The sequence below is a fragment of the Trachurus trachurus genome (genome assembly GCF_905171665.1).
Source record: "Trachurus trachurus genome assembly, chromosome: 5".
Classification (NCBI taxonomy): Eukaryota; Metazoa; Chordata; class Actinopteri; order Carangiformes; family Carangidae; genus Trachurus; species Trachurus trachurus.
The window spans coordinates 16,269,743-16,293,397 of record NC_139896.1 but is presented as its reverse complement, the minus strand read 5'-3'; the positions used below and the strand labels follow the sequence as shown (position 1 = coordinate 16,293,397).

The 23,655-nt window shown below is 42.6% G+C and overlaps 1 protein-coding gene across 2 annotated transcripts in view; it reads left to right on the top strand.

Moving 5' to 3' along the window:
• Positions 1-23,655, top strand: part of iqsec1b (IQ motif and Sec7 domain ArfGEF 1b) — a 202,102-nt gene that overhangs the window by 54,809 nt on the left and 123,638 nt on the right. Inside the window, exon 2 of one of the 2 annotated variants that reach the window (XM_083971933.1) lies at positions 23,060-23,167. The exons of the other annotated variant lie outside the window; for it this stretch is intronic. Coding sequence (XP_083828059.1) covers positions 23,060-23,167 — 108 coding nt within the window. The remainder of the gene's footprint in view (positions 1-23,059; positions 23,168-23,655) is intronic. 2 annotated transcript variants of the gene reach the window in all.

Sequence of the window (23,655 nt, the reverse complement as noted above, 5' to 3'; positions counted from 1 at the left end):
TTCACTGTGTGTGTGTGTGTGTGTGTTTTTTTTTTTGTTCACTCTGTGTAGAAGACGGCAGCGGTGCCCACACACAGCTCATATACAATTAGCTTCTCCTTCATGTTGGTCTGAGTGTAAACAACCGTACAGAGAAGTGACGTCGTCGGCTTGAACTCGTCGCTGATTGGATGTCGCGGCGCGATGCCGCCTGAAAAGTTCAATATTTTCAACTTTATTCGCGTCGCTCCAGACGCTTCAGACGCGCCGCTTCATTCGCACCGCTCCAGGCGCTTCATTCGCGCCGCGTCTCCCGCCTGAATCACGTGTCATCGTGCCATTTACACAGGGTATCCGCGGATCCTTAAAAAGTCTTAAAAAGTCTTAAATTCATGTATCTAAAATTAAGGCCTTAAAAAGTATTAAATTTATCAGAAATTTCTAAGATGGTCTTAAATACAGTACTCAATGGTCTTAAATTCATGGATTAAAGTTCTCCGTCGCCACGACGGATTTCCGTCAGTGGGAAAAATGAGGGGGGGGGGGGGGGGGGGGGGAAGGCTACACGTGTTTTTGTTGTGGTTTACTAATGCTGCTCTCAACCAGGTCGGTAATTTCTCCCGCTAATCAGTGAAGGAAAAAAAGTAATATTGTGGGGGATATTTTTCGCTCTATCTGGCAACCCTGGCCTGCCTGCGCGTATGAGCCCGGTGACAGGACTCACTCAGTCACTCAATGGAGGCGATACCATGGGCGATACGCGTTGGGTCTCCAGCCGTTGTTGACGTTGGGCCGAGCGGACCTGTTGGTCCGAGTGGCCGCGGTCCGAGCGCATGTGGCAGCGCGCATTCGGTTTTTTTTTTTTCCCGTGCATGTCCGCGGTGCACCGCTGCACGGACATCCCCACCCCCATAGCAGAAGAAACGGGTCCTTGAATGGCTGGTCCAGACCCCTAGATTTAAAATATGACATTTGTTTTTGCTGTCCTCTGAGTTCAGTTTAAGTTTCATACACTCCAGCCACTCTTGCCTGGTTGCCTTACAATGATAGGAACCTCAGTCAGTACTCAATGTGCTTTTTTTTATCTGAAACAAATGATCCCTTAATGTTCTTCTCAGAGTACACCAGAATGCTTCGTTTATGTGTTAAAATCACAAATTTTTGGTGACTTTTTCACCCCTTCTGAGTTTGCAGGTATACAGTATGCATCTTCAGGTATACAGGTGCATCTCAATAAATTATATATTCTAATAATTTACTGAGATGCACCAGAATAACATGGAAAACTCTATTTCCAGTAGTTCAAGTCAAAAGCCCCCACCAAGTATTGAGAGCATATAGATGGACAAACTTAGAAAGCAAACATTTCCATATTAAAAATGCTTTTTTAAATTGGTCTTTTTCCCTACATTTTGTCTACATTTATTCTAATTCATTGAGATGCACCTGTTTGCCCTCCTACAGGGGTTTGGTCACGTTGGTCAGCCTTCTGGTACTCATTTCAATACTTAGAACTGCTAATTTTTCCATTGTCCTTGAGTAAAAGTTGTGAGTGATTTCATTGTCAGTCGCGCACAGACTCCTTCCTTTCTTCCTTGGTGCTTTTTCTAATTTTGTATTGATTATCAGTTTGTTTATTAATAACAGACAATAAGTAAACTTGACTGATTGTCATTGAGGTCGTAGTACAGTGGGATCCCCAACCATCGCTTATATTTATAGGATTTTTTTATTCTTTTTTTCGGTCTTAAATTTCATTCAAGGTGGCATTAAAAAGGTCTTAAAAAGTCTTAAATTTGACTTGCTGAAACCTGCAGATACCCTGTTACATTGGTTTTCAATGTAGAGTTGCCGCTCCATTCACGTCTATCGCGTTTGGTGTGAACGCCCCTTAATGTTGCCTTTTTTCTGTTGCTGTTATTGAACGTTGCTGGTTGCTCACTATGCAGTGACCCATTCTCAAGTAAAAACCTCGGGGAGTTACAGATCATTGCTGGTTCAAGGTGTAATGGTGTTAAAACATGTCATGGGAACATTGCCAGCACCTTTTGTCAACAGTTTTGACATTGTGTTAGTTTCTGTTTGGTTAGACCAAGTAAAAGCAGAAATAGGATAACATAGATTTGATATAAAGTAATCAATGATTACCTAGTTTTCAAAATATGATTTTTGTGAAAAAATAAATAAATAAATATTGTAATTGTATATAAAAAAAAATGGTGTATCCACCCAAAGACTGTTCATAGGTGCCCTCATTTGTCTACTACAATTAGCAATACCTTGAACTTCTCAGTGACTGTGGGAGTGTCTTACATGTGAGAATGCATGAGCATGAGATTTTCAAGTGGGCCCTGAGTTGGAAAAGGTTGAGAACCACTGATATAAAGAAACATCTATGTAGAAATTGATGCAAATGGTATGTTGCTGGGGTTGCATTTATAGCTTGTCATCTCTTGTGATAGAAAGAAGCTGAAAAAAACATCTGAATCTGCAAACTGTGAAAAGACCGAGCAGAATCAGTGGAGGAGCAAACCAAGCAGTGAGAGCGGCAAGAGCGGAAAGAGACTAAGAGCTACAATAGCTTTTGGAGGATTTGAGTTTTAATTTTTTTTAGTTAGAGGATATTAAGCAAATTCAGTTGATTTTGTCTCACTTCTACCGTTTCATGTTACTTTGCACTATGTAGGAAATTCTCACGCTCTGGGAATTCAAGGCCTGTCATGTAGCTCTCAATTATTTGACTCACTGACTCAAACTGAACAGGTAGGAGTCAATTCTGCAGTCAGTCTCTGCTAATACTGTACCAGTCAGCTACTGTAAACACTGCTTCAGTGCTCTGTCTGTGCTCTGCCTGAACTGAAGCTAGGCACTAGGGATGGAGTGATTTTCAATCGGATCGTCTATCGGCGATCGAAGGGACGATCGTGATTTTTTTTTTCAAATGGCGATCTTTGAGGCGATCTTTAATTAATTTACTGCCATAAGATGTTAAAGAAATAATCTCTAGAACCTGCGCTCAAAAATGTTTCGTGGAGCAACATGTCTGCATACAGAGCCCTTGGATCTGTGCAACAGAGGAGTGAATATTAAACTCTTAAAGGAGATATCAGTGAAATGTTTTTGTTAATATAAGTCCTAATTAGTCATATTTTCCGTCAGCAATCACTTACATAGAGTGTTTCGACAGGAACACGAGTCTCTCCGTCACTCTGCTCTGCTGTAACCCGAGGAGAAAACATTTCTTCTGGGATACAAGTGTTATCCAATGAGGAGAGAGAACGGCATGAAGGGCTGTGTGTGCAGCCAAGGGATGCGCGTGAATGTGGTGACGTAGCACGAGGACCAATTGATGCCTGACAAGGGCGGGGGCTGCTAACTCATGGTGCGTTCAAAGAAACTCGTACTTTGTGTTTTTCCTTCCTGTGAAGTCATACCAGTTCGATCTGGTACGAGTTCACGGGTCGGAAGTTACGAGTGGCCGTTATAGGGAACTTTCACAGACAACAGGATGGTAAAAACACGAGCTACGGGTTACCTGGAACGCTACCAAGTCGTAGTTGTGACTTGAAGCTGTAACTTACGGTTTCAAAAGCCTGCCTTGAACGCAGCATTAGCCGAAACGGCCGTGAAGCTGATATCTGCTTTAATTCCTGATCTTTTTTTTTCCTTCTCACTTTTTTTCGGAGGTGCATGCCGCGGACGCAGGCTGTGCGGGGTGGGCGGGTCATTAAAAAAACTGATGAAGAAGTCCAGAGTGTGTTATCAGGGGTGCGCTGATGTTGACGAGAAAGCCGGCGGAGGTGTGAGGGAACCGGTGAGACGGCGGCTGGGCGCATCATCAGAGCGGGGTTGAAGCAGAGAGCAGACCGGGAAGAGGGAGAGGCGGCGGCGGCTGCTGCACGCGCTGCACTGTGACTCTCCCACTCCTCACGAGCTCCACACTGACAAGCTACCGGCAGCACAGCGCCTCTGTCTGCCCTTTCAAAGTAAAAAAAAAGCCCGCTGTCTGACGTTTAATAGCGGCGGGGATGGTTGTGAAAATAGATGCGGTGGTGTGGGGCGGGTCAAAATACTTCATAGATGCGCGCGTCATGCATGCGCGCTTGTCTGTGTGTGGACGACAATAACGGAGAGTGAGCGCTATGCGGAGATGAATGAACGGAACTATATAGCAAGTTTTTTTTTTTTTTATAAAGCTGACGTAATTGCAACCCCCCCCCCCGGCGATTGGATCGCCTATCGGCGATCGACAGTGTCCACGATCGAATGATCTGAATATAGGGACGATTTCCCATCCCTACTAGGCACCATTAAAGTAGGGAGATCAATAAGCAATTATTAATCCATCCCTATCATGTGGCTGTTGACGATTCATTTTCTAGACATTTCTAGGTTAATGAAAGTAACATGTTGACTAATGGCACAATCAAAAGAACCATAGCCTTACTTCAGCAGGACCATACAGTACTTAAAGGGTCATAGGCCTTCCTCATCCGCTCTTAAAACTCAAATTTGAATATTAACAGGTTTTTTATGATAATTTCCCACAGCTCTCAAAAATGGCTGTACACTGGTTTGCAATCTGGTGAGGCCCAAAACGTATGTGTGTGAGTAGTTAAACTGGAATCTTGTGATACATCCAGCAACACAGCTACAGCAGCATTGCAAGTTTCTTCAGGGTATCCGCGGATCCTTAAAAAGTCTTAAAAAGTCTTAAATTCATGTATCTAAAATTAAGGCCTTAAAAAGTATTAAATTTATCAGAAATTTCTAAGATGGTCTTAAATACAGTACTCAATGGTCTTAAATTCATGGATTAAAGTTCTCCGTCGCCACGACGGATTTCCGTCAGTGGGAAAAATGAGGGGGGGGGGGGGGGGGGGGGGGAAGGCTACACGTGTTTTTGTTGTGGTTTACTAATGCTGCTCTCAACCAGGTCGGTAATTTCTCCCGCTAATCAGTGAAGGAAAAAAAGTAATATTGTGGGGGATATTTTTCGCTCTATCTGGCAACCCTGGCCTGCCTGCGCGTATGAGCCCGGTGACAGGACTCACTCAGTCACTCAATGGAGGCGATACCATGGGCGATACGCGTTGGGTCTCCAGCCGTTGTTGACGTTGGGCCGAGCGGACCTGTTGGTCCGAGTGGCCGCGGTCCGAGCGCATGTGGCAGCGCGCATTCGGTTTTTTTTTTTTCCCGTGCATGTCCGCGGTGCACCGCTGCACGGACATCCCCACCCCCATAGCAGAAGAAACGGGTCCTTGAATGGCTGGTCCAGACCCCTAGATTTAAAATATGACATTTGTTTTTGCTGTCCTCTGAGTTCAGTTTAAGTTTCATACACTCCAGCCACTCTTGCCTGGTTGCCTTACAATGATAGGAACCTCAGTCAGTACTCAATGTGCTTTTTTTTATCTGAAACAAATGATCCCTTAATGTTCTTCTCAGAGTACACCAGAATGCTTCGTTTATGTGTTAAAATCACAAATTTTTGGTGACTTTTTCACCCCTTCTGAGTTTGCAGGTATACAGTATGCATCTTCAGGTATACAGGTGCATCTCAATAAATTATATATTCTAATAATTTACTGAGATGCACCAGAATAACATGGAAAACTCTATTTCCAGTAGTTCAAGTCAAAAGCCCCCACCAAGTATTGAGAGCATATAGATGGACAAACTTAGAAAGCAAACATTTCCATATTAAAAATGCTTTTTTAAATTGGTCTTTTTCCCTACATTTTGTCTACATTTATTCTAATTCATTGAGATGCACCTGTTTGCCCTCCTACAGGGGTTTGGTCACGTTGGTCAGCCTTCTGGTACTCATTTCAATACTTAGAACTGCTAATTTTTCCATTGTCCTTGAGTAAAAGTTGTGAGTGATTTCATTGTCAGTCGCGCACAGACTCCTTCCTTTCTTCCTTGGTGCTTTTTCTAATTTTGTATTGATTATCAGTTTGTTTATTAATAACAGACAATAAGTAAACTTGACTGATTGTCATTGAGGTCGTAGTACAGTGGGATCCCCAACCATCGCTTATATTTATAGGATTTTTTTATTCTTTTTTTCGGTCTTAAATTTCATTCAAGGTGGCATTAAAAAGGTCTTAAAAAGTCTTAAATTTGACTTGCTGAAACCTGCAGATACCCTGTTCTTAAATGTGTTGCTATGAGGCCAGGGTTGTCTTCATTTCGGTATCATGAATAGTGCATGAAAGCCATATAGTGAGGGTGTTTTTTTTGGGGGGGGGGCGCACTGCTGCTGGAGGGAGGGCGATGATGGCCACAGCCATGGTGGCTGCTGTGAAATTGCTGCCTTGCTGCTATATTTGTACCAGGCCAAAGAGTGCTGAAACACAGTCCCAGTGTTTCAGCACGCTTTGGCCTGTAGTCTATACAGTACAGCAGCTTTTGTTGTGACAAATAGAGCCACATCATTTTGGTTAGAAATGAGGCTGCCCCTTATTCCTTCATTTTATTGTTGACACTGCTCCCTTTCTCATTGCTTTCACGTAAAAAAAAAACTCTCAAAAACTCCTGCTGCCTCTTCATGGCAATTTAATGACTGCCCCAAGTAACAAACTCTAATTTTGTTTGTTGTCTTTGTTGGGAAGGTAAAATGGCAACGCTCACTAATAATGCATGTGAATATGACCCGCAGTCAAATGGTTTGGTGTTTTTGAAACATTCAGTGTTTCTACATGCTGAGGTTTGGAAATTGAAAATGTATTCAAAGTTATCTAAGTTTCCTGTAACAGCAACAATAATATATGCTACAGCAGCTTTTCAGCCCCAACTTGCTACTCTGTAATTACTTTACCGCAGTATCAGGGAGGCATTTGTGTCTTTTGTTTGCAACAGAAATGAACATCCACTAAATCCATGTGACACGTGTTGTGAGAAAGAGGTCATTTTCTGTGTTTGTGACTTTAAAGTAAGTTTGTTGTCATCTCTTTCAGACTTGAATGCAAAAGCCTTTATTTAAATACTTTGTCTTATCAACATCGGACTGAATCGCTTTTACTGCACACTGCTGTCATGCAGGCGCCCTTCTGAGTGTGTGCGTGTGTGTGTACGGCGAAAGAGCGCTATGCGGAGATGAATGAACGGAACGATATTGCCGCTTCAGGTGCTCGTTCATCGCCGTGGTGCTGCTGTGGTACTCCATTTCCGTTTTTCTCCTACACGTGTTCACACCTCGACTGTGTGTTGCATTTGTCGACGTCTTTATGTCATCAACATAATAGAAAACAACTCGACGGTATGTTGCACCTGTCGACGTATATGTCATCGACGTAATCGATTAGGTCGATTAATTGGGACAGCCCTAGTACTATTTGTATGTATTACTACTAGATAATGTTGTGTAATATGAAAGGTGTCTCCTTTAGTGATTAACCCACAGAGCACCATGCTCAGATCAGCTCCACAGTGTGTTCTGGCCTGTTTTAGGTTGTTGTTTTGGTTACATGTTGCAGCCAGAACCATGCATTTCTCTGAGGAGGTGGTAGAGACCAAACCACAGCTTCAAATTAGAACTAATGTTATTATGTGTCAGGTGAATGCATGAATTGGCAATTATTTGTCCATGAGTAAGCTGTTAGAAATTGTGTGTTTTAAACTCGGTGTAATACAGCTTAATATCTTCCTAGAATGTTCATCTTAAGATGAAATAAATTAAAGTTTCACTATTCACAATATATTATTAAATGAAACTGACAAATATAAAAACAGGTTCTAAAAGATAAACCGCTAAATTTCTCGGCACCAGCTCATTAGTCGTTTTTATTGAATATTAGTAATTACAATGCAAATCCAATTCATTGTGATTGTCTTTTTAAACAGGTTGGATAAATTGGCCAATGATGTTAACTGACAATTACTAATTCATTGTCTTTTCACTTTATTAAAGCAGAAGTGAGTGATCCGGTCGTTTTCGCTAATGCTGTGTTCCAGGCAGGCTTTTGAAATCGTAAATTACAGCTTCAAGTCACAACTTACGACTTTGTAGCGTTCCAGGCAACCCACTCGTGTTTTTCCGACCTGTTTTACCGGTGAAAGTCACTATAACGGCCACTCGTAACTTCCGACCGGTGAACTCGTACCAGATCGAACTGGTACCACTTCACGGTCGGAAAAATACGAGTTTCCTTGAACGCACCATAACAGTCCTCGTCGCTACGTCACCACATTCACGGCGTTCCTTGGCTGCACACACAGCCCTGCATGCCGTTCTCTCTCCTCATTGGATAAAAACTGTAGGATACGATAAATGTTTTCTCTTCGGCTCAGAGCAGAGCAGAGGGACTGAGAGACCCGTGTTTCAGTCCAAACACTCTATGTAAGTGATTGCTGTCGGAAGATATAACTATTTAAGACTGATATTAACACAAATATATCACTTACTTCTGCTTTAAGTTCAGATTCTGTGGGTAAAATTGCAATAATAAGGTGACTTGACTTGGACTTGACCAACCTGTGACTTGACTTGCCCCGAAAAAAATGACTTGCAACTTACTTGAGGTTTGATGGTTAAGACTTGAGACTTGCACATGTGTGACTAGGTCCCATCTCTGTTGTGTACTGTTGTATAGTGCAGTATCGGTGGTGTGTGTAAGTGTGGCACCTGATTTGTCATTTAGCAGGCAAGCGGAGCTGTCAGTAACTTTACCCTTCACCTCCCCTTTGCCTTCCTGTTGGCTCCCAAGCATGTTGGCTGCTGTAACACATGAGCCCACACCGACTAAAGTGTTGCATCATTGCAGCTGTGAGGAAGTATAGGAGATATGCAGTATTTTGTGTGATGACATGGCAGTCTGTGAGAGGGAGCTCGCCAAGGTTAACTGGGCTGTAGTGGCCAGTGATGATGGGCCTTCATGTGGTATGCACCGACACACCTGAGTAAGAGAGACTTCAGGGCTAACATAAAATAACGTGCATTTACTGTAGCTCTGCTCTGTCCCAGTGCTGATCAGGGTAACACAGTCAAGTACAATACATGATACAAACCTGTTATACAATAAAGATTCTGGGCAATTCCATACAAATGTCAACCTCACCATGAAAAAATAAAGTAGCCATATTTATAACAAAACCCATTTAAAATGTATCATCAAGGTCTATATTTTGAAGTACAAAATATATTTGATCATAATATTCATGCAAATACATGTTTTTCCTCACTACAATGAGGAGACGCAATAATGTAAAAATGTATTTTTCAAATAACCAAATTGTATGACTTTCTGAATGGCCAAATGGCAAAAAGAAATCACCTACAGATGTCCTCTAACCTCACTTTTTTATCAAGAAGGGCTGTTGTATCAATATTTAAATCAGTTATGTACTTTGTGTCTTTCCATTGTCAGGTGGAACCTGCTATTAATGATGCCCGTTTATGGGACAGCGCGTGTAACGTCCATAACGTTTTTTAAGAAAAGTTGTCATAAAACATGCATCTGGAAAGCAATTTCAGCCAAACTTTCTAAGCAAAGCTAACTTTCATGAAGATGACATATTAGCAACAATTGGTCATCCTGGTCTTATTTTTATTATTATTTCCGAGCGTTACGGACGTTACCGTGACGGACGTTACATATTGTAGATGAATTCTTGAGTCAATCATCTGAACCCCAGTCCATGTGTGAACAATGTTGATTACACTGTATCACGTTAATGGTTACACCCCACTATGATACAAGTTAATACTGCTCCTGTGGCTCGCTGTGTAGTGCTTATCATCCTGAATGAGCTATTTGCAGGAATGGGCTGCCGACATGGGAAAATGTTACTGTATCACATTAGGCTACGCGGGTACACTGCCATTCTTGCTCGCTGTTTAACAGGGTTGAGCCGGCGCGTATCTGGTAGGCTATGGTTAAAGCACTTTTGACGAGTAGCTACGATTATTGTACGAATAATACGAGTCATTATCTGTGCCTTTGATGAATGAAAACTACACACACAAACAGGTCACTACAGCTGTGCCCCGCTCCGCGCTCTCTCTCTCTCTCTCTCACACACACACAGTGACAACCTCTCTGTCAATCACTCACGTTTGACAGCTCACGTCTCGTCTCACTTCCATAGTTTTCCTCCGCTCGCTTTCACGTCGGTCCGTAATTATTTATAGTCAGTAGCCTAGGCTACTAGAGATTCTGGTAAACTTTATTCTTAGACCTGGTGCTTTTGTTTTGGCCAGACAGTTCGACTTGCGTCGCGCTTCTCACTTTTTTTTTTTTTTTTTGGTTCGCCAATTCATTAGAGGGATAGTTCACCCAAAATTCAAATTTCACTCATTATCTACTCACCCTCATGTCAACTAAAAAGACACACCAAAAACATCTAAATACCTCCATACTGCTCGTCTGTAATGTCCCTCTTGTATTGAAGCCCCAACATGATAAATTGTTTTAAAATTTTTTTAATAAGTCTATATTTTAAGCTTGTTTGTAGCAGAAGCTCCCAGTGTCTCGGTTCACTGCTCTTCCTGTGTCAGTGCAAATCTCGTGTGATTTGCACTGACCGGCGGAACAATTTCTCATGTCGGGGCTTCAATACAAGAGGGACATTACAGACGAGCAGCATGGAGGTATTTTGAGGGTTTTTGGTGTGTCTTTTTGGTCGAAGAAAGTTGGTATCCATTCACAACCATTATATGGACAAATACTGCTATGCGGACCCCCCCCCCCCCGTAACTCAGAGAAGGGACGGAGGACTCTGAAACTTCTCACAGCTCTTAGTCGACATGAGGGTGAGTAAGATAATGAGTGAAATTTGAATTTTGGGTGAACTATCCCTTTAAAGTGACACACACACGCACACTAATCAACATTATGTTTAACTTTGTGTATAAAAGAAAAAAAGAACATTACGTACACTTTAAATTATAAGTCTGTAATTTGGGCATTCATCATTACCTTTTCCCTGGCTAACTTCTGGCTAGCTAAAATTTGCTGTTAACGTTAGCTTCATATGAGTGAAAGATCAGGCACAATCAGCTAGTGTAGGCTAGTAATGTTAATTGTACCATATAAGTGCTAAATCCTCTTCATTATTATCAACACACAAGCTTAAAAAGGCCACTCAAGTCAAACAAATGTGGGTAAACCACTATTTTTGACTGTCTATTTCAGACATGTAACATCCATAACGCAAAAATGTAACATCCATAACGGCACTTTTCTGTGATTCTTTCCTTAACAGGAAAAACAAGGTTTTCCTGAATGTGCTTTTTGGGTACCTCAAACCCTTCCCTACAAAAATATATTTAACATGTTAGTCTTTGAAAGATCAATTCACAGAGTTTTCATCATGTGTTCAGTGAGTCCGAAAAGCTTGTCCATTTCCGTAACATCCATAACGCTGGGTATTTTGTCACTTCTCTCAAAATCCAAAGGGTCAAAACATTTCATATTGCAGGCTTATTTTTATCCCAATAAGTGTAACTAAAATATGTATTTTAAATTTTCTAATTCATATCAATGCCTTGTCAAAGTTCAGCTTAGTTTCCAATTTTCTCTCTGAATGTAACATCCATAACGCTGGAATTGCCCTTCTCACTATGAAGGCTAAGATCTTATTAGATTCCCGGGCTGCTTGCATACTAATGAGGAGAAAATATTTTTATGTGAAGATACCGTAACTCCTGAATGGTATCAGACACAGTTCAGGGCCTGAAATTCATTTTTTCAAAAGTGGGGGGAATTCCCCACTTAAGGGCTTCACATGGGGGGGATTTAACTTTGTTGGGGGGGACTACAGGTCGTATATGTCCTATTACCTGAAATTACATTTTGTCGCTCTTTTTCAACTTAAAACAGTATTCTCTGCACTACATTGCTGTTCTCTTTCCCCTTCTTCTCTGAGTGGTCATCTTTTGGAGCTGCATCTGTGTTGTTTTAGTGGCTCCCTCTTCTCTCCAGTCTCCTTGCTCTATCTCTTCCAGAGTCCAAATATCCATATTGTATGTTATGCTTCAGATATAAATGATGCTGCAACTACACAGCAGTTCAAAGTTATATTTGTCACATGCTGAGGTATAGACTGTTAGTCTTGTATTAATACTCAGTTTGCAAACTCAGTGTTACTGTGCAGGGTTTTCCCTGGCTTGGCCTTTATTGTCCCCCCTCTATTAAATATGAAATAAGGCTGAAAATCACAGGACATGTCTGTTCTGATAATATATGTCAGCGGTCCTGTTTCTCTTCTATAATACACATTCTACATCTTGGAGGTGACGTCTTTCCACACACAGGCTTCTTCCTTTTGAACGGGGAGTTGGTGCAAGACGCTACATCTAATCGCCCCCCCCCATGGGCGCTGTAACCATTTAGGTGACGGCCAATATCACCTTGGGCAGGAAAACCTTGTGGTAAAGTCGGGCGGACTAACTTTGATATTTAATCTATCTGCTGCTTATCTGCAAAGTTCATTGAAAGTTCATCAGTACATTTGAGTAAAAATGTACAAAAAAAGTACAGTACAGTAAAAAAAAAAAACTACCCAATCATCAGCCTCACTCTTTTACTCGCCAAGAGTTTCCTCCAGTGGTGGAAAGCAATGGCAATGTTAGCTGTTAGTTGGCCACCCACTCCTGGCAAGAAAACACCTTTGGTAACAGAGAAAACATACAAAAAACCCTTTAGCTTATTGAAGTGGTTGGGGGCAAACAGTTTTCTTAAGGCTTTTGCACGCTTAGTCCATTTTTTTCATCCGAAATTGCCGCACGTCAAAAAATAAATTCGACCTCATGCTGTGTCAATTGCATTTATACACTGACTGAAAATTTTGCTTGTCATTAAAGAATTCGGAACAACAGGTTCGATTTTCTGCGTTTTTCGCATCCACGAAAAGTCTTTCTGACCACTCACATCAGTGTTTCAAGGCTGTTAGATCCCGCTGAGCTGCCTGTGTGTGTGTGTGTGTATGTGCCGGCCGCTGTTCAGGATCATGGAAATTGGTCATCTTTTTAATGTGTGGCTCCAGTAGAGCTAATAACCAAACTGGGCCACTGAGATCCTAAAATAAACTGTTGAAGTGATCATGATAATTCCACAGCTCATTTACAAGCAGGTCCCCTCACTCTTGGCGTCCTGTCAGGATTGGATGGACACAATATTTTCTTTTTGTCTTGTCTTTTTATTTCTTGACAAGTGAGAGGACCACAAAATCATCCTCACTGCATGATGACTTTTGTCTCCCTTTCCGAAGTTTGGAACAGAATATATACAATATACGCATAGTAATAAAACACATCGGACTGCATGGGGTCTGTAACGATTTTTATCGAGTGATGGATTAAAAAACGCATACGAAAAAAAAACAGACTCAGTGTGCAAGGCCTTTAGGGTTTTAGGTGGGTAACTCTTCTGATAGAGGAGCAGGGAAGCGTGTAGGACTGTAACTCTGCCTCCTGCTCTCAGCTCTGGGTTGTCATGGTGTTGTACTAATAAACTCAGGCAGATTTTAGATAGGACCGCTCCATCCAACATGGGCTTTATGCTGTCTCTGCTAATTAGACCAGGTCTTCTGCTAATTATCTATAAAGCCCATGTCTTTTACTGGACACCACTTCAACAGTCAGCAGTTATATCATGACATGTGGCTCAACTGACATGGTCTTTGCATAATGTACCCAAAAAATGATTTGACTGACCTCAGATCAGGTGCCATTACTAAAGACGTCAATAACAATTTTACTGCTTAACTCATTGAGTGCCAACCACGTAATTTCTTGTTTTTTGTTCCCATGCGTTGAGTGCCAAAAACGAGATTTCTCGTTTTTTGCTTTTTTTTTTTAATTATGAAACTAGACACTTTAACACACCTTATGTGTAAATTTGGGGACTCTACGACGAGTAGAACTGAAATAGATGACGATCAAAAACTCATGACTGCTCATGATCTGGAAGTTTTTATCATAACTCAGCTTTTGCAAACGGAGTTCTGCATGTGGATGCAGCGCAGCTGCTCTGCTCTCACCCGCGAGGCTCCAGCAGCTCGGAGCTGAAACAGGAAGCTCTCAGCCGACTGTCCCGCCCGGTCTTCATCTGGAGCAACACCGTTTCCTCCCCAAGGTCCTCCCGCGGTAAAATCTGATGATCCCTCGGTCAAAGCAGGCCGCCGGCACCGACCCGTACCACAGACGGACCGCGTCCACCGGTGGGGCTGGTGTTCCGGACCTGTTGTGGCCGAGAGACCATCACGTTCCGCGGCGAGAGGCTGTGACACGGCACGGTGCATCTGTGTTATTGCTGTTTAGTGGCGCCCCCCCGCCCCCGATGGTGGTTTTGTGAATAGAACAACATTTGTTGTATATATTTATCTTACACGAGCCCTTTGATCCAGAAATGCAAGTGTCAGAAGAGCGACAGGCACAAACAGAGCACCTTTCATAAAAGACGCTGTATCTCCTTTTCTAGAAAAAAAGGAGGGATTTTGGTGAAACCCAGCCATGTTTAGCTTGACTTTTCTCAGGAAGAGAAACAAACGGTTTGTGGCCATTTGAAGCATAAAGTTTCACCTTTCAAATGAGCCACAGTATGTGTTGGTGGCAATAATATAGAATACACTGTGGCTCTACAAAAATCGTCAAAAATGGTCTAAATTGCCGGTACACTTGACTAAAACTTTGGAAAGGAGTGCGGCACTCAATGAGTTAACTTAAGCCAGCAATTTTAAACAGGATGCTACATTTAGCTGAGCACACTTGACTGTGGTCTCCAGTGTTGTTAAAGGGATAGTTCAACATTTTGGCAAATTGGCCCATTGCCATAATTGCTATAGTCATAGCAGTAGGTTCGTTACCTTTAATTGTAGGTGTAAGCTATTTTTAGTACAGCGGAGCGCAGCAGCAGGCTGCTCAGAGCTACGCTATGGAGGCTAAGGGAATTTCTTGGTTTCCCTCATCAAACTCATCAAATACAAAATCCCAAAACTCCACAGCGCTTTTGTAGACAAGTTGTGAGCTGCACAACCACCACGCTATGAGATAATGACGGAACGATACGAAACGGAGCCGTTTTCGAGGTAAATTCATACAAAACCGCTGATGCGCGTTGCGTTCAGGGACAGTTTTTCAGCAAGCAGTCTCCGTATTTACCCTGTATTTACCTCGAAAACGGCTCCGTTTCGTATCGTTCCGTCATTATCTCATAGCGTGGTGGTTGTGCAGGTCACAACTTGTCTACAAAAGCGCTGTGGAGTTTTGGGATGTTGAATTTGATGAGTTTAATGAGGGAAACCAAGAAATTCCATTAGCCTCCATAGCGTAGCTCTGAGCAGCCAGCTGCTGCGCTCCGCCGTACTGAAAATAGCTTACACCTACAATTAAAGGTAATGAACCTACTGCTATGACTATAGCGATTATGGCAATGGGCCAATTTGCCAAAATGTTGAACTATCCCTTTAACTACTGCCAATAATTAGAGTTGGTGACTCAGGAGGACTTGTGTGAAACATGAACTGGTTGGTGGTTTCTGGGTGGGGCTGTGCTACCTTCAGACAGTTACTTGTATAGCAAACTGCTAAGATAAGGTCATTAGTGGTTCTGTGAGGTGTGTAAAAAGCTGTAGACTTAGTGAGAAGAGCTATGAGTGCTGCTTGAACATTGTTACTTCCATTACAGAGGTGATTTCAGGAGGAGACTAGTATTGAACTGGTGTTTTTTTTTGCTGCTGGGATGGGGCCCATTAGGTAAAGGAATAACATTTTAACATTTGTATTTATCTATTTATCTTGTTTAAATTTGCACTGACGGTTTTCCACAAATGAAGTTCCGGAAAAATAAAGTTCTTTGAATTGAATTGAATTGAATTGAACAAAGCACTCAGTATTGGTGTTATACTATTATTTCTAACTGTACAACCCTAATGAAGTTGCACTTTTAATTTTTTTATACAACTATATTAATCTTGCTGACATCAGTGAACACAACTCAGGCAGCAGTTAGGCTTTTCTCCAGAAGCAAATTAGTTGTATATGTAGACATATTTTATAAGATACAGTCGCTGTATTTGGCACCTTACCAGAGACTGAGACCTATTGGAGGTCTTAATTTGTTGCCTCTGAGAGGGTATTGAAACTAGCAATTATGTTCCTGCAGCAGTCCATGAAACACAAAGGTGAAGCTCTGCAAACATGCTCGACAGAAAAAGAAGAGGAATTAGCTATTGAGTCTTTGCCACGTACTTTGTTATCCGGTGTTCCCCTCCAGTATGTTAGCCTATCCTTCAGGAATTGCGCAGCCAGACAAGCCCCACGTTCCTGATTATACTTGTGTTACAAGGCCTGTGTTTGTTTTTCATTCCTTGATCTGCTCTTGGGGGATAAGGAGATGCAGGCCATGAATGTTTTGTGAATTGGTTCATTGAACCTATCAGCAAAATGCCTGTGGTGGTATTGGCAACGCACAGTGTAGCGAAGTGGCCCAGTTGAACACAAAGCCCTCCCGTAACACAGATCCCACTCCCACTCAGAGGCATGATAAAATGCAATAATTAATGGTGTTGTAGTCTCCTTTTCTGTGGGCCTCATGAGGTGGGCAATGGGCGCCATCAATAATTAAATTTTGTCTTTACAACTGAAAATATCTCTCCCTCTAGACTCCATTGATGCTGATGAGAGAAATGAGATGTAGAGAGTGATAGAGCGAAGCTGCTACAGCTAAGGCTATTTCCAGAGGCTTCATTGTGAAGCAGCAAAGGTTAATTGGATTCTGTCAAAGTGATATCGTCAGGTGATCTTTAAATCACTCAGAACACCACTTATATTACATCATCTAATTTTCTTTTTTGGAGAAAATCTTGTTGTATTCAGTGCGGGACAAGTTTATAAACCTATCAGGGCTTGACAATGACCTCTGTGAGACCAAAAGCTTGTTGTTTCTGGGATAATAAAGGAAAATAACATTATTCAATGTGGAGAAGAATAGCTTTGGATAACCACCATTAGAAAATGATGTCCCTGTTCTGAGTAATACCATGAGCAAGCATACTAACAGACTCCAGGGCATAATGCAGCATATCTAGTGAAAAGAGAAAGATTAGGATTTCCGCATTATAGCCTATCAAGCAAAACCGCTTAAAACCAGCTTTTTTGAAAAGTACGGCACACGGCAGACTGCGTTACATAACCGGCGGAAGTACACGCTACTCATCCATCAGGAGGAGGTAAAAGGTGGTGGGGGGGTGTTCTATTCCTGGGATTTGTGTCAGCAGAGGAGTTGTGTGTTGTATCAAGGTGCGGATCACTCCCTGTGTTTGTGTTTATCTCCTCCTCATCTGGAAGCTGCTTTCACTTCGCGCCGAGCCCTGATGGATGGAGCTGGAGCGGTGATGGTGCAGCGGTGCATGACTGTGTTGCCACAACTGACCTTGCACTGTGCTGATTAAGAGAGGGAGTGTACAGTATTGACTCCTCACCAACACCATCACCCCTGAAACCTGACTCCAACCCCCCTCCCTCCCTCCCTCCCTCCCTCCCTCCCTCCCTCAGGAAAACCAAATGCAGATGATTGTTTTTGTGCACAGTCAGTGTGGCCGCACTGACACACGACCCTGAAAGTGACACAACCCGTGTTCACCCCTCCTGAGCAGGCAGGATGTGTCATTTTCAATACGGGGTGTGCCCTGTGCAGCTTCATGCTACAATTAAGAGCACATTTGTCCACTGTCGCTCCAGAAGTCGTTCCAGAGGTGTCACTTTGAGTTACAATGCAAAGTATTGATCCATGACATTTTCAAGTAAATGTCCATTGTGCCTATTCCCTGTCTGGTGACTGGTGTGAGAAAAACAGCGATTCAGCGGCCACAAATAAAAGAGAGCCACGTCTTACACACATTCAAACTGACAGACAAAACAAAGACGTAACTGTCTGATTGACAGGTGATCTGCAGATCAGTGCAGAGACGCCAAGTCTGTGCTTAGTTCACAACTCTAAGGAAAGCTTTGTAACAGATCTGAGTAGTTTCACATCACTGCTAAAATAAGGAACATCTGAATCAATCTGTACTCACTGTATGGGAGGGTGTTTACCTTTGATGTAATGGTGCCAGATGTGTGTGTGTGTGTGTGTGTGTGTGTGTGTGTGTGTGTGTGTGTGTGTGTGTGTGTGTGTGTGTGTGTGAGAGAGTCTTCATGCTTGTTTTGACCAGTGGAATTGGGTCTTAACTTCCACAGATCACAGGGAGGTAGCAGGTCTTAACCTTTAAATCTCAGGCGTGTGCCGGCTTACTGTGGCGCAAATGATGAAGTCAAGTCACAAGTCAAGGTTTATGAAATTCTGATCGACACCAGTTTCCACACTCAGCTCGGTTAGCTAGTTAGCAGCTACCTTGTGTGTTGGCGTCTGCTGGTCTATCACATCCTAATTTGTCACCAGGCATGGGCATTGCACTAGAAATCATCCATTTATGTTTAAACAACAATGTTATTTTGCCATATTTACAAAAATTCAAATATCCAATTAAAAAAAGTCAAGTCCTTTTAGGGCAACTGTCTCAACTTGTAAGTCTTAAATCATGGACATCAAGTCGGTCTTGTATCAGTGGTCAAGGAAGCCCTTAATACTGTATGTAACATGTTGACAGCACTTGTAATGGGAAACAAACAGTTAGTCAGCACAGTCAAACTGGGATTTTAATAAGTGCCCACTGCTACAGTTAATAAGTACCATCATTAAGCTCAGTTAGTCCTTGAAACCACTTTGCCAGCCTTCTGACGGTTTAGAAGTTTTGAGAGCCAGTGTGTTTAGAGACCACCATTATGTAAGCAGAGAACCTGCACTCCAGTGATAACAGGAAGCTTATGGCAGGCAGTGGGAAATCTCCATCCAGGACTTCACCTCCGTGGATGAGAGATTATTACTGGCAGCTCTGGGTCGCAAAGAGCACAACCCGTTTGTCCTTGGGGCAGGTTTATGCATATGGAAATGCTGCTGTTAGGTTTACATTTCACTATGGGTTTTCACATCACAAGCTGCATCACATTGCAATGAGTTCAGAGGTTTAACCATCATTAACTATTTAACCGTGCGTGGGGTCGTAACGTCTGACTGGGGGGGGGTGGTATCGGGCCGTACAAGTCTTGCGCACTACTGTGTGTGTGAACGAGAATGACGGAGAAAGAGAGGAATGAACGGCGTGATATTGCGTTGGTCAAACCAAAAGCTGAAAAATGTATTTATATTTATTTATATTTATTTTATTTATTTATTTAGAATTTTTACAAAAATAAGATGTTAACAGATATTTCACTGGGCAACAGTTGAGGTCACATGTTGTGATTTTCCAGGATCATTTCCAGTGAGTGCACAACAACAGTGCTTGATTTGGGACAACACCCTGTTGGAATTCACACTTGACTAGTGATGATGGTGTCTATGAAATTCACTAGAGATCAGTGCAGTGAAGTACTGTATGAATTGACATTCAGTAATAGAGATGGATAAAAACATTTTCTCTAATTCTCTTGATAATTTACATATTTTTTTACGTTCTAAACCAAACAGCACTTTACACACACCACTAGGGCTGACCCCCCCAAAAAGTTTAATTTAAAAGGTTTGGTGTGATAGTGTTAAAAACAACAGTAGCATTTAGTAGGCAGCCTCCACATAAATCACCAGATGTTGAAATAGCTGCTTCCTCGAAGGGGTCAGCCGAAGTGCCTGTGCCTGTTGCTGAGAGTGTCCGATCAGACCAAATCCAAAGTGTTTCCCTCCCCAATCATCCTCCCTCCCTCCCTGAACCAGCAATGTTATATTCCTCACATCCAGGCCTGCTCTCTTCTCACCTCGGCCAAATCAGAGATGTCTCTTTTCATGCTTGTTTTTATTTACCAGCTACCTCTTTAAGTTGATGCTCCCTTGGCTGTCCACCACAGTAATTTATGAGAAACACCCAGGTGACAAGCAGTAAAGCCCCAGACTGATGTGAGCATCTGTGTGTCAGTTGTGTGGTGCTGGTGCTGGTGCTGCTGCTGCTGCTGTTGCTTGCAAAAACTCTCCTGATAATAGCAGAAAATGTTCTGTCTCAGCATGTGATTGTTTTGATGCCCATGTGCCTATCAGACTCTGGAGCGGTTGTTTCTGCAGTTAAAAGAGAAGACCGTTGAAAAAAAAAAAATCAATTCACAGAGAATGACTTTGCAAGGACTTTTTTTTTCCCAGGAAAGAACATAGAACATTTTATTCTGAAACTAGGATTCTCAGGAAAAAACACTTTGAAAGGTAACTCTTCCTGGCAGTGTGTGTTTCTTTTTGTTTTTTTTCCCCTGAAGTTGGAGGTCGTGACGAGTTGTGGAGGTGTGGGACTGGACTCATGCTGTCAGCAGACCATGCCGGTCAGAAGCAGAGAGCAGGACAAAGTTGTCCAGAGGCAGCACATTATCTAATGTACCAGTCGTCATCAGTCCTCACTCTGGGGGACGGTTCAGTGACAAGTGGCTGCTTCTTCCATTACTCAGCCAGCTGCAGCAAATAGGTACCAAGAGATATATAGGTGGTTTATTTATGGCCTACGCTCCATTCACACTGTTGGCCATGTCCTGCCCTCTGCTTGGGGTGACTTCTGTCCAGTAAACGTTTGCCTAGACTTTGCTCCCTGCTCGTAGCATATAATACACAAAATTGGACAGTGTCTGAAACAGAACTCATTGAAAGATACGGATGTCCTCGCAGAATTATTGAAGGAGTCAGTATTTCACGAGAGACAAAATTAGCATTAACACCTAAATTTTTAGATGGATCATAATTGGGGCCGTGTTGCGATGTCAACATGCGCGATAAACACATCGCAAAGGTTGCCTGGCGCACCTCAGGCACCACTATTAATATGCACACCTGAATATTTGCTTATTTAGTTATCCCCTGCGTGTGTGTGAACATGCGCGTGCATGCACACGCGCTCAGAGCGCTCGCGACCAACGACCAAGACCAGCTGTCCGCGTGCCGGCCGACCCGAGCCCGAATTGATTAATTAAAAACCAGGCCCAGCCCGTTACCCGTCGGGTATAGCCATGCTCTAGTCCAGACCCTTGCAGAGAACCACCTTCCCTAACTTCACCAATAATCAACTGTGTGAAAACACTCAGACTTCTTTGGGAAGACACTGATGATGTCACTGTGGTGGTAGAAATTTCAGATGAAAAACAAACACCAAAAAAAAAAGTCATTGTCTTGGAAGCAGTGACAAGTGTTGGACTTGAAGAACCTCACAGAGCTGTAAAATGATCCCTATCTTCTGTTCTCAGAAAATTCCCACACATCAATTTGAATGACAAAGGAAATTTGGTTAAAAATCTAAACAGTGTGTATTTAACATGAGAAAAAAGATCAGTCATTTATGGCTGTAGCATTTGTGATCTTGAGAGGTAAAGATGAGGACTGGCTTTGCCCTCTGGAGTGTGAGGTCATATTTGTACCTGGCAGTGTGTCACTGTGTCTGCAAGACTCAACAAAGCTGTGAACAATGACTGCACATGGTGTGAGTCAGTACATTCATTCAGCATGGATCTGATCTTCCTCTAAAATCACCACCTGACTGATTGCTGGTTGCAGCTCTGCTTAAAGCTGCAGAGTGTAACTCTTTGTTTAGGTTTAATATTCTCCAAAGAATTTAATGTGGAGAGGTGCTCTGAGGAATCAGAGAAGGTTAAAGCTCCTCCTTCCTGCATTAGCGGAGACAGCAAACAACAAGGAAGTAGATGGGGGCTGGATGGGTGGAAGGATGAGAATGATTTCCCTTCAAGCCTTTGTGTGTGTGTGACACAGTGTTTAGACCAGTGTATTGTAGAGGCCTCTACTGGACCTGACCCTAAACGACCTAAATGACCATGAGTCACAGTTAATAAACTGCTGAGAACTTTGTCTTTTCCATCTATCGCCCAATTAGCTATTGTTGGTGCAGGCGGTGGAAATGGGATCCTACATTATTTATGTGAATCTGTCTTTGTGGTATATAAACAAATTATTCAGGTTCGGCTTTACATTAATTTTCTGTGTTTTATCATCAGGATAACGCTAAAAGTGCTGAACCAAGCAAATCCGTATCATTTACTATCAAGCTGAAACACAGTCGAGATCATGACTTTGCACAAATATGTGCACATCCAGATAATAATCTGGATCAGGTAATAATCAGACGTGTGTAAGTCTTTGGCCTCGACAAAGGTTCACGCTCGACTCACTCCCTCACATTATTATATTGATGCTGATCTTTTTCCATCACAGCTGCTTGTTAACAGATTGAATTCATTGAAAGGGAATCAAACACATTTCTGATCGGGTCTGCTCGTCCTATTCAGAGTTTATTCTTGTTTCTCCTGTGCTGAAGCCTCTCTCTTTTCAAAAACGAATGAATGTACGCTTGTCGGGATCGAGTCAGTTTTCCATGGGTCCATGAGGACCTCTTGCGTATCGGGTGTTCACAGCACATCACTTTGTTTCCACTGTGGAGACCTCACCGTTGAGAATATTAACATGTCGGGAAGCTTTTACCCGTTTGTTTGTGTGATATCTGCAGTACTGCTGTTTGTTAAAAAATTTGACAAAATGTATCGTTGGCGGTCAGTGGAGCTTCAGTGATGTGCGAGGTCATTGAAGCTAAAGTGTTGGATAAGAGGATGTAATACTAGTCTGCTGCTTTCTCTTCTCTCTTCTGCTTCCTTCCTGTTTATATCTGTTCTGCTCTGTTGTTGCCTCACTTTACACTCAGCCTGGTATATTCTGACCATGTCTCATCTCCTCCTCCTCCTCCTCCTCCTCCTCCTCTCTCTCTACCTGGCACTGAGCTCTGTGTGCTGATTCAGCCCGTTGTGATAATGCATGTATGAGAGTTCCCGGCACTGATTCGAAGGCATTAAAAAGCTCCGGGCCATGGACAGAAGTAATCTCTTTTTTTCAGCTCAGTGGCGGTTTGGCGTGCCGCCGTCTGACCCCCTCATGAGTGTACGGTGCAACACAGTTTACTGCACAACCGAAACATGTAATGGTTCATCATTCATCATCTGGAATTTGACTTTTTTTTTGCTGCTGTAAATGTGAAATATAAATTTCTTCTCTCCTCTTATGTTGCAGGCGACACGCCTCGTTGCCTCTAGACGTCTCAGAGATCCCTCTAACGCTAATTGCCCCTCCGTGTAGAAGAAGTTACCCCTGTCGCAAATGGAAGTCCGCTTCTTTTGGGTAAATCAAAGGTTTTTTTTTTGTTTAAAGTCACTTTTTCTTCATCAGTCCACAATTCTCTTAAGCCCATTTCCTGACAGTCTATCTCATCACACACGTTTCTGTCCTGGTGGTACTTGATGGCATCACACTGTTTGTCCGCCTGCTAAAACACCTAATCTCTGATCTTGCCGTTCCCCACGCTGCTGTTGAGTGTTTCTTTGTTTGTCAATCTTTTCCTTTTGCTCATGAAGACTTCCACCGCCCGCTGTGCCCAAGCTGGTAGGTGGCATCCTCATCCTCCGAATCCACTCAGATAGAAAATGAACAACCCAGCCCATTACAACAACAGAAGTGAAGTAGGAGCGCAGTAGGGGGGGACCAACTATTTTCTGGAATAGAGCAGGCAGAACAGACCCATGTGATGTCACATCTTGTCCTTACAGTCGCTCTAACATTCAGCATTACTTCACAAATGCTGAAACAGTTGAAGGATATCTTAGAAAATG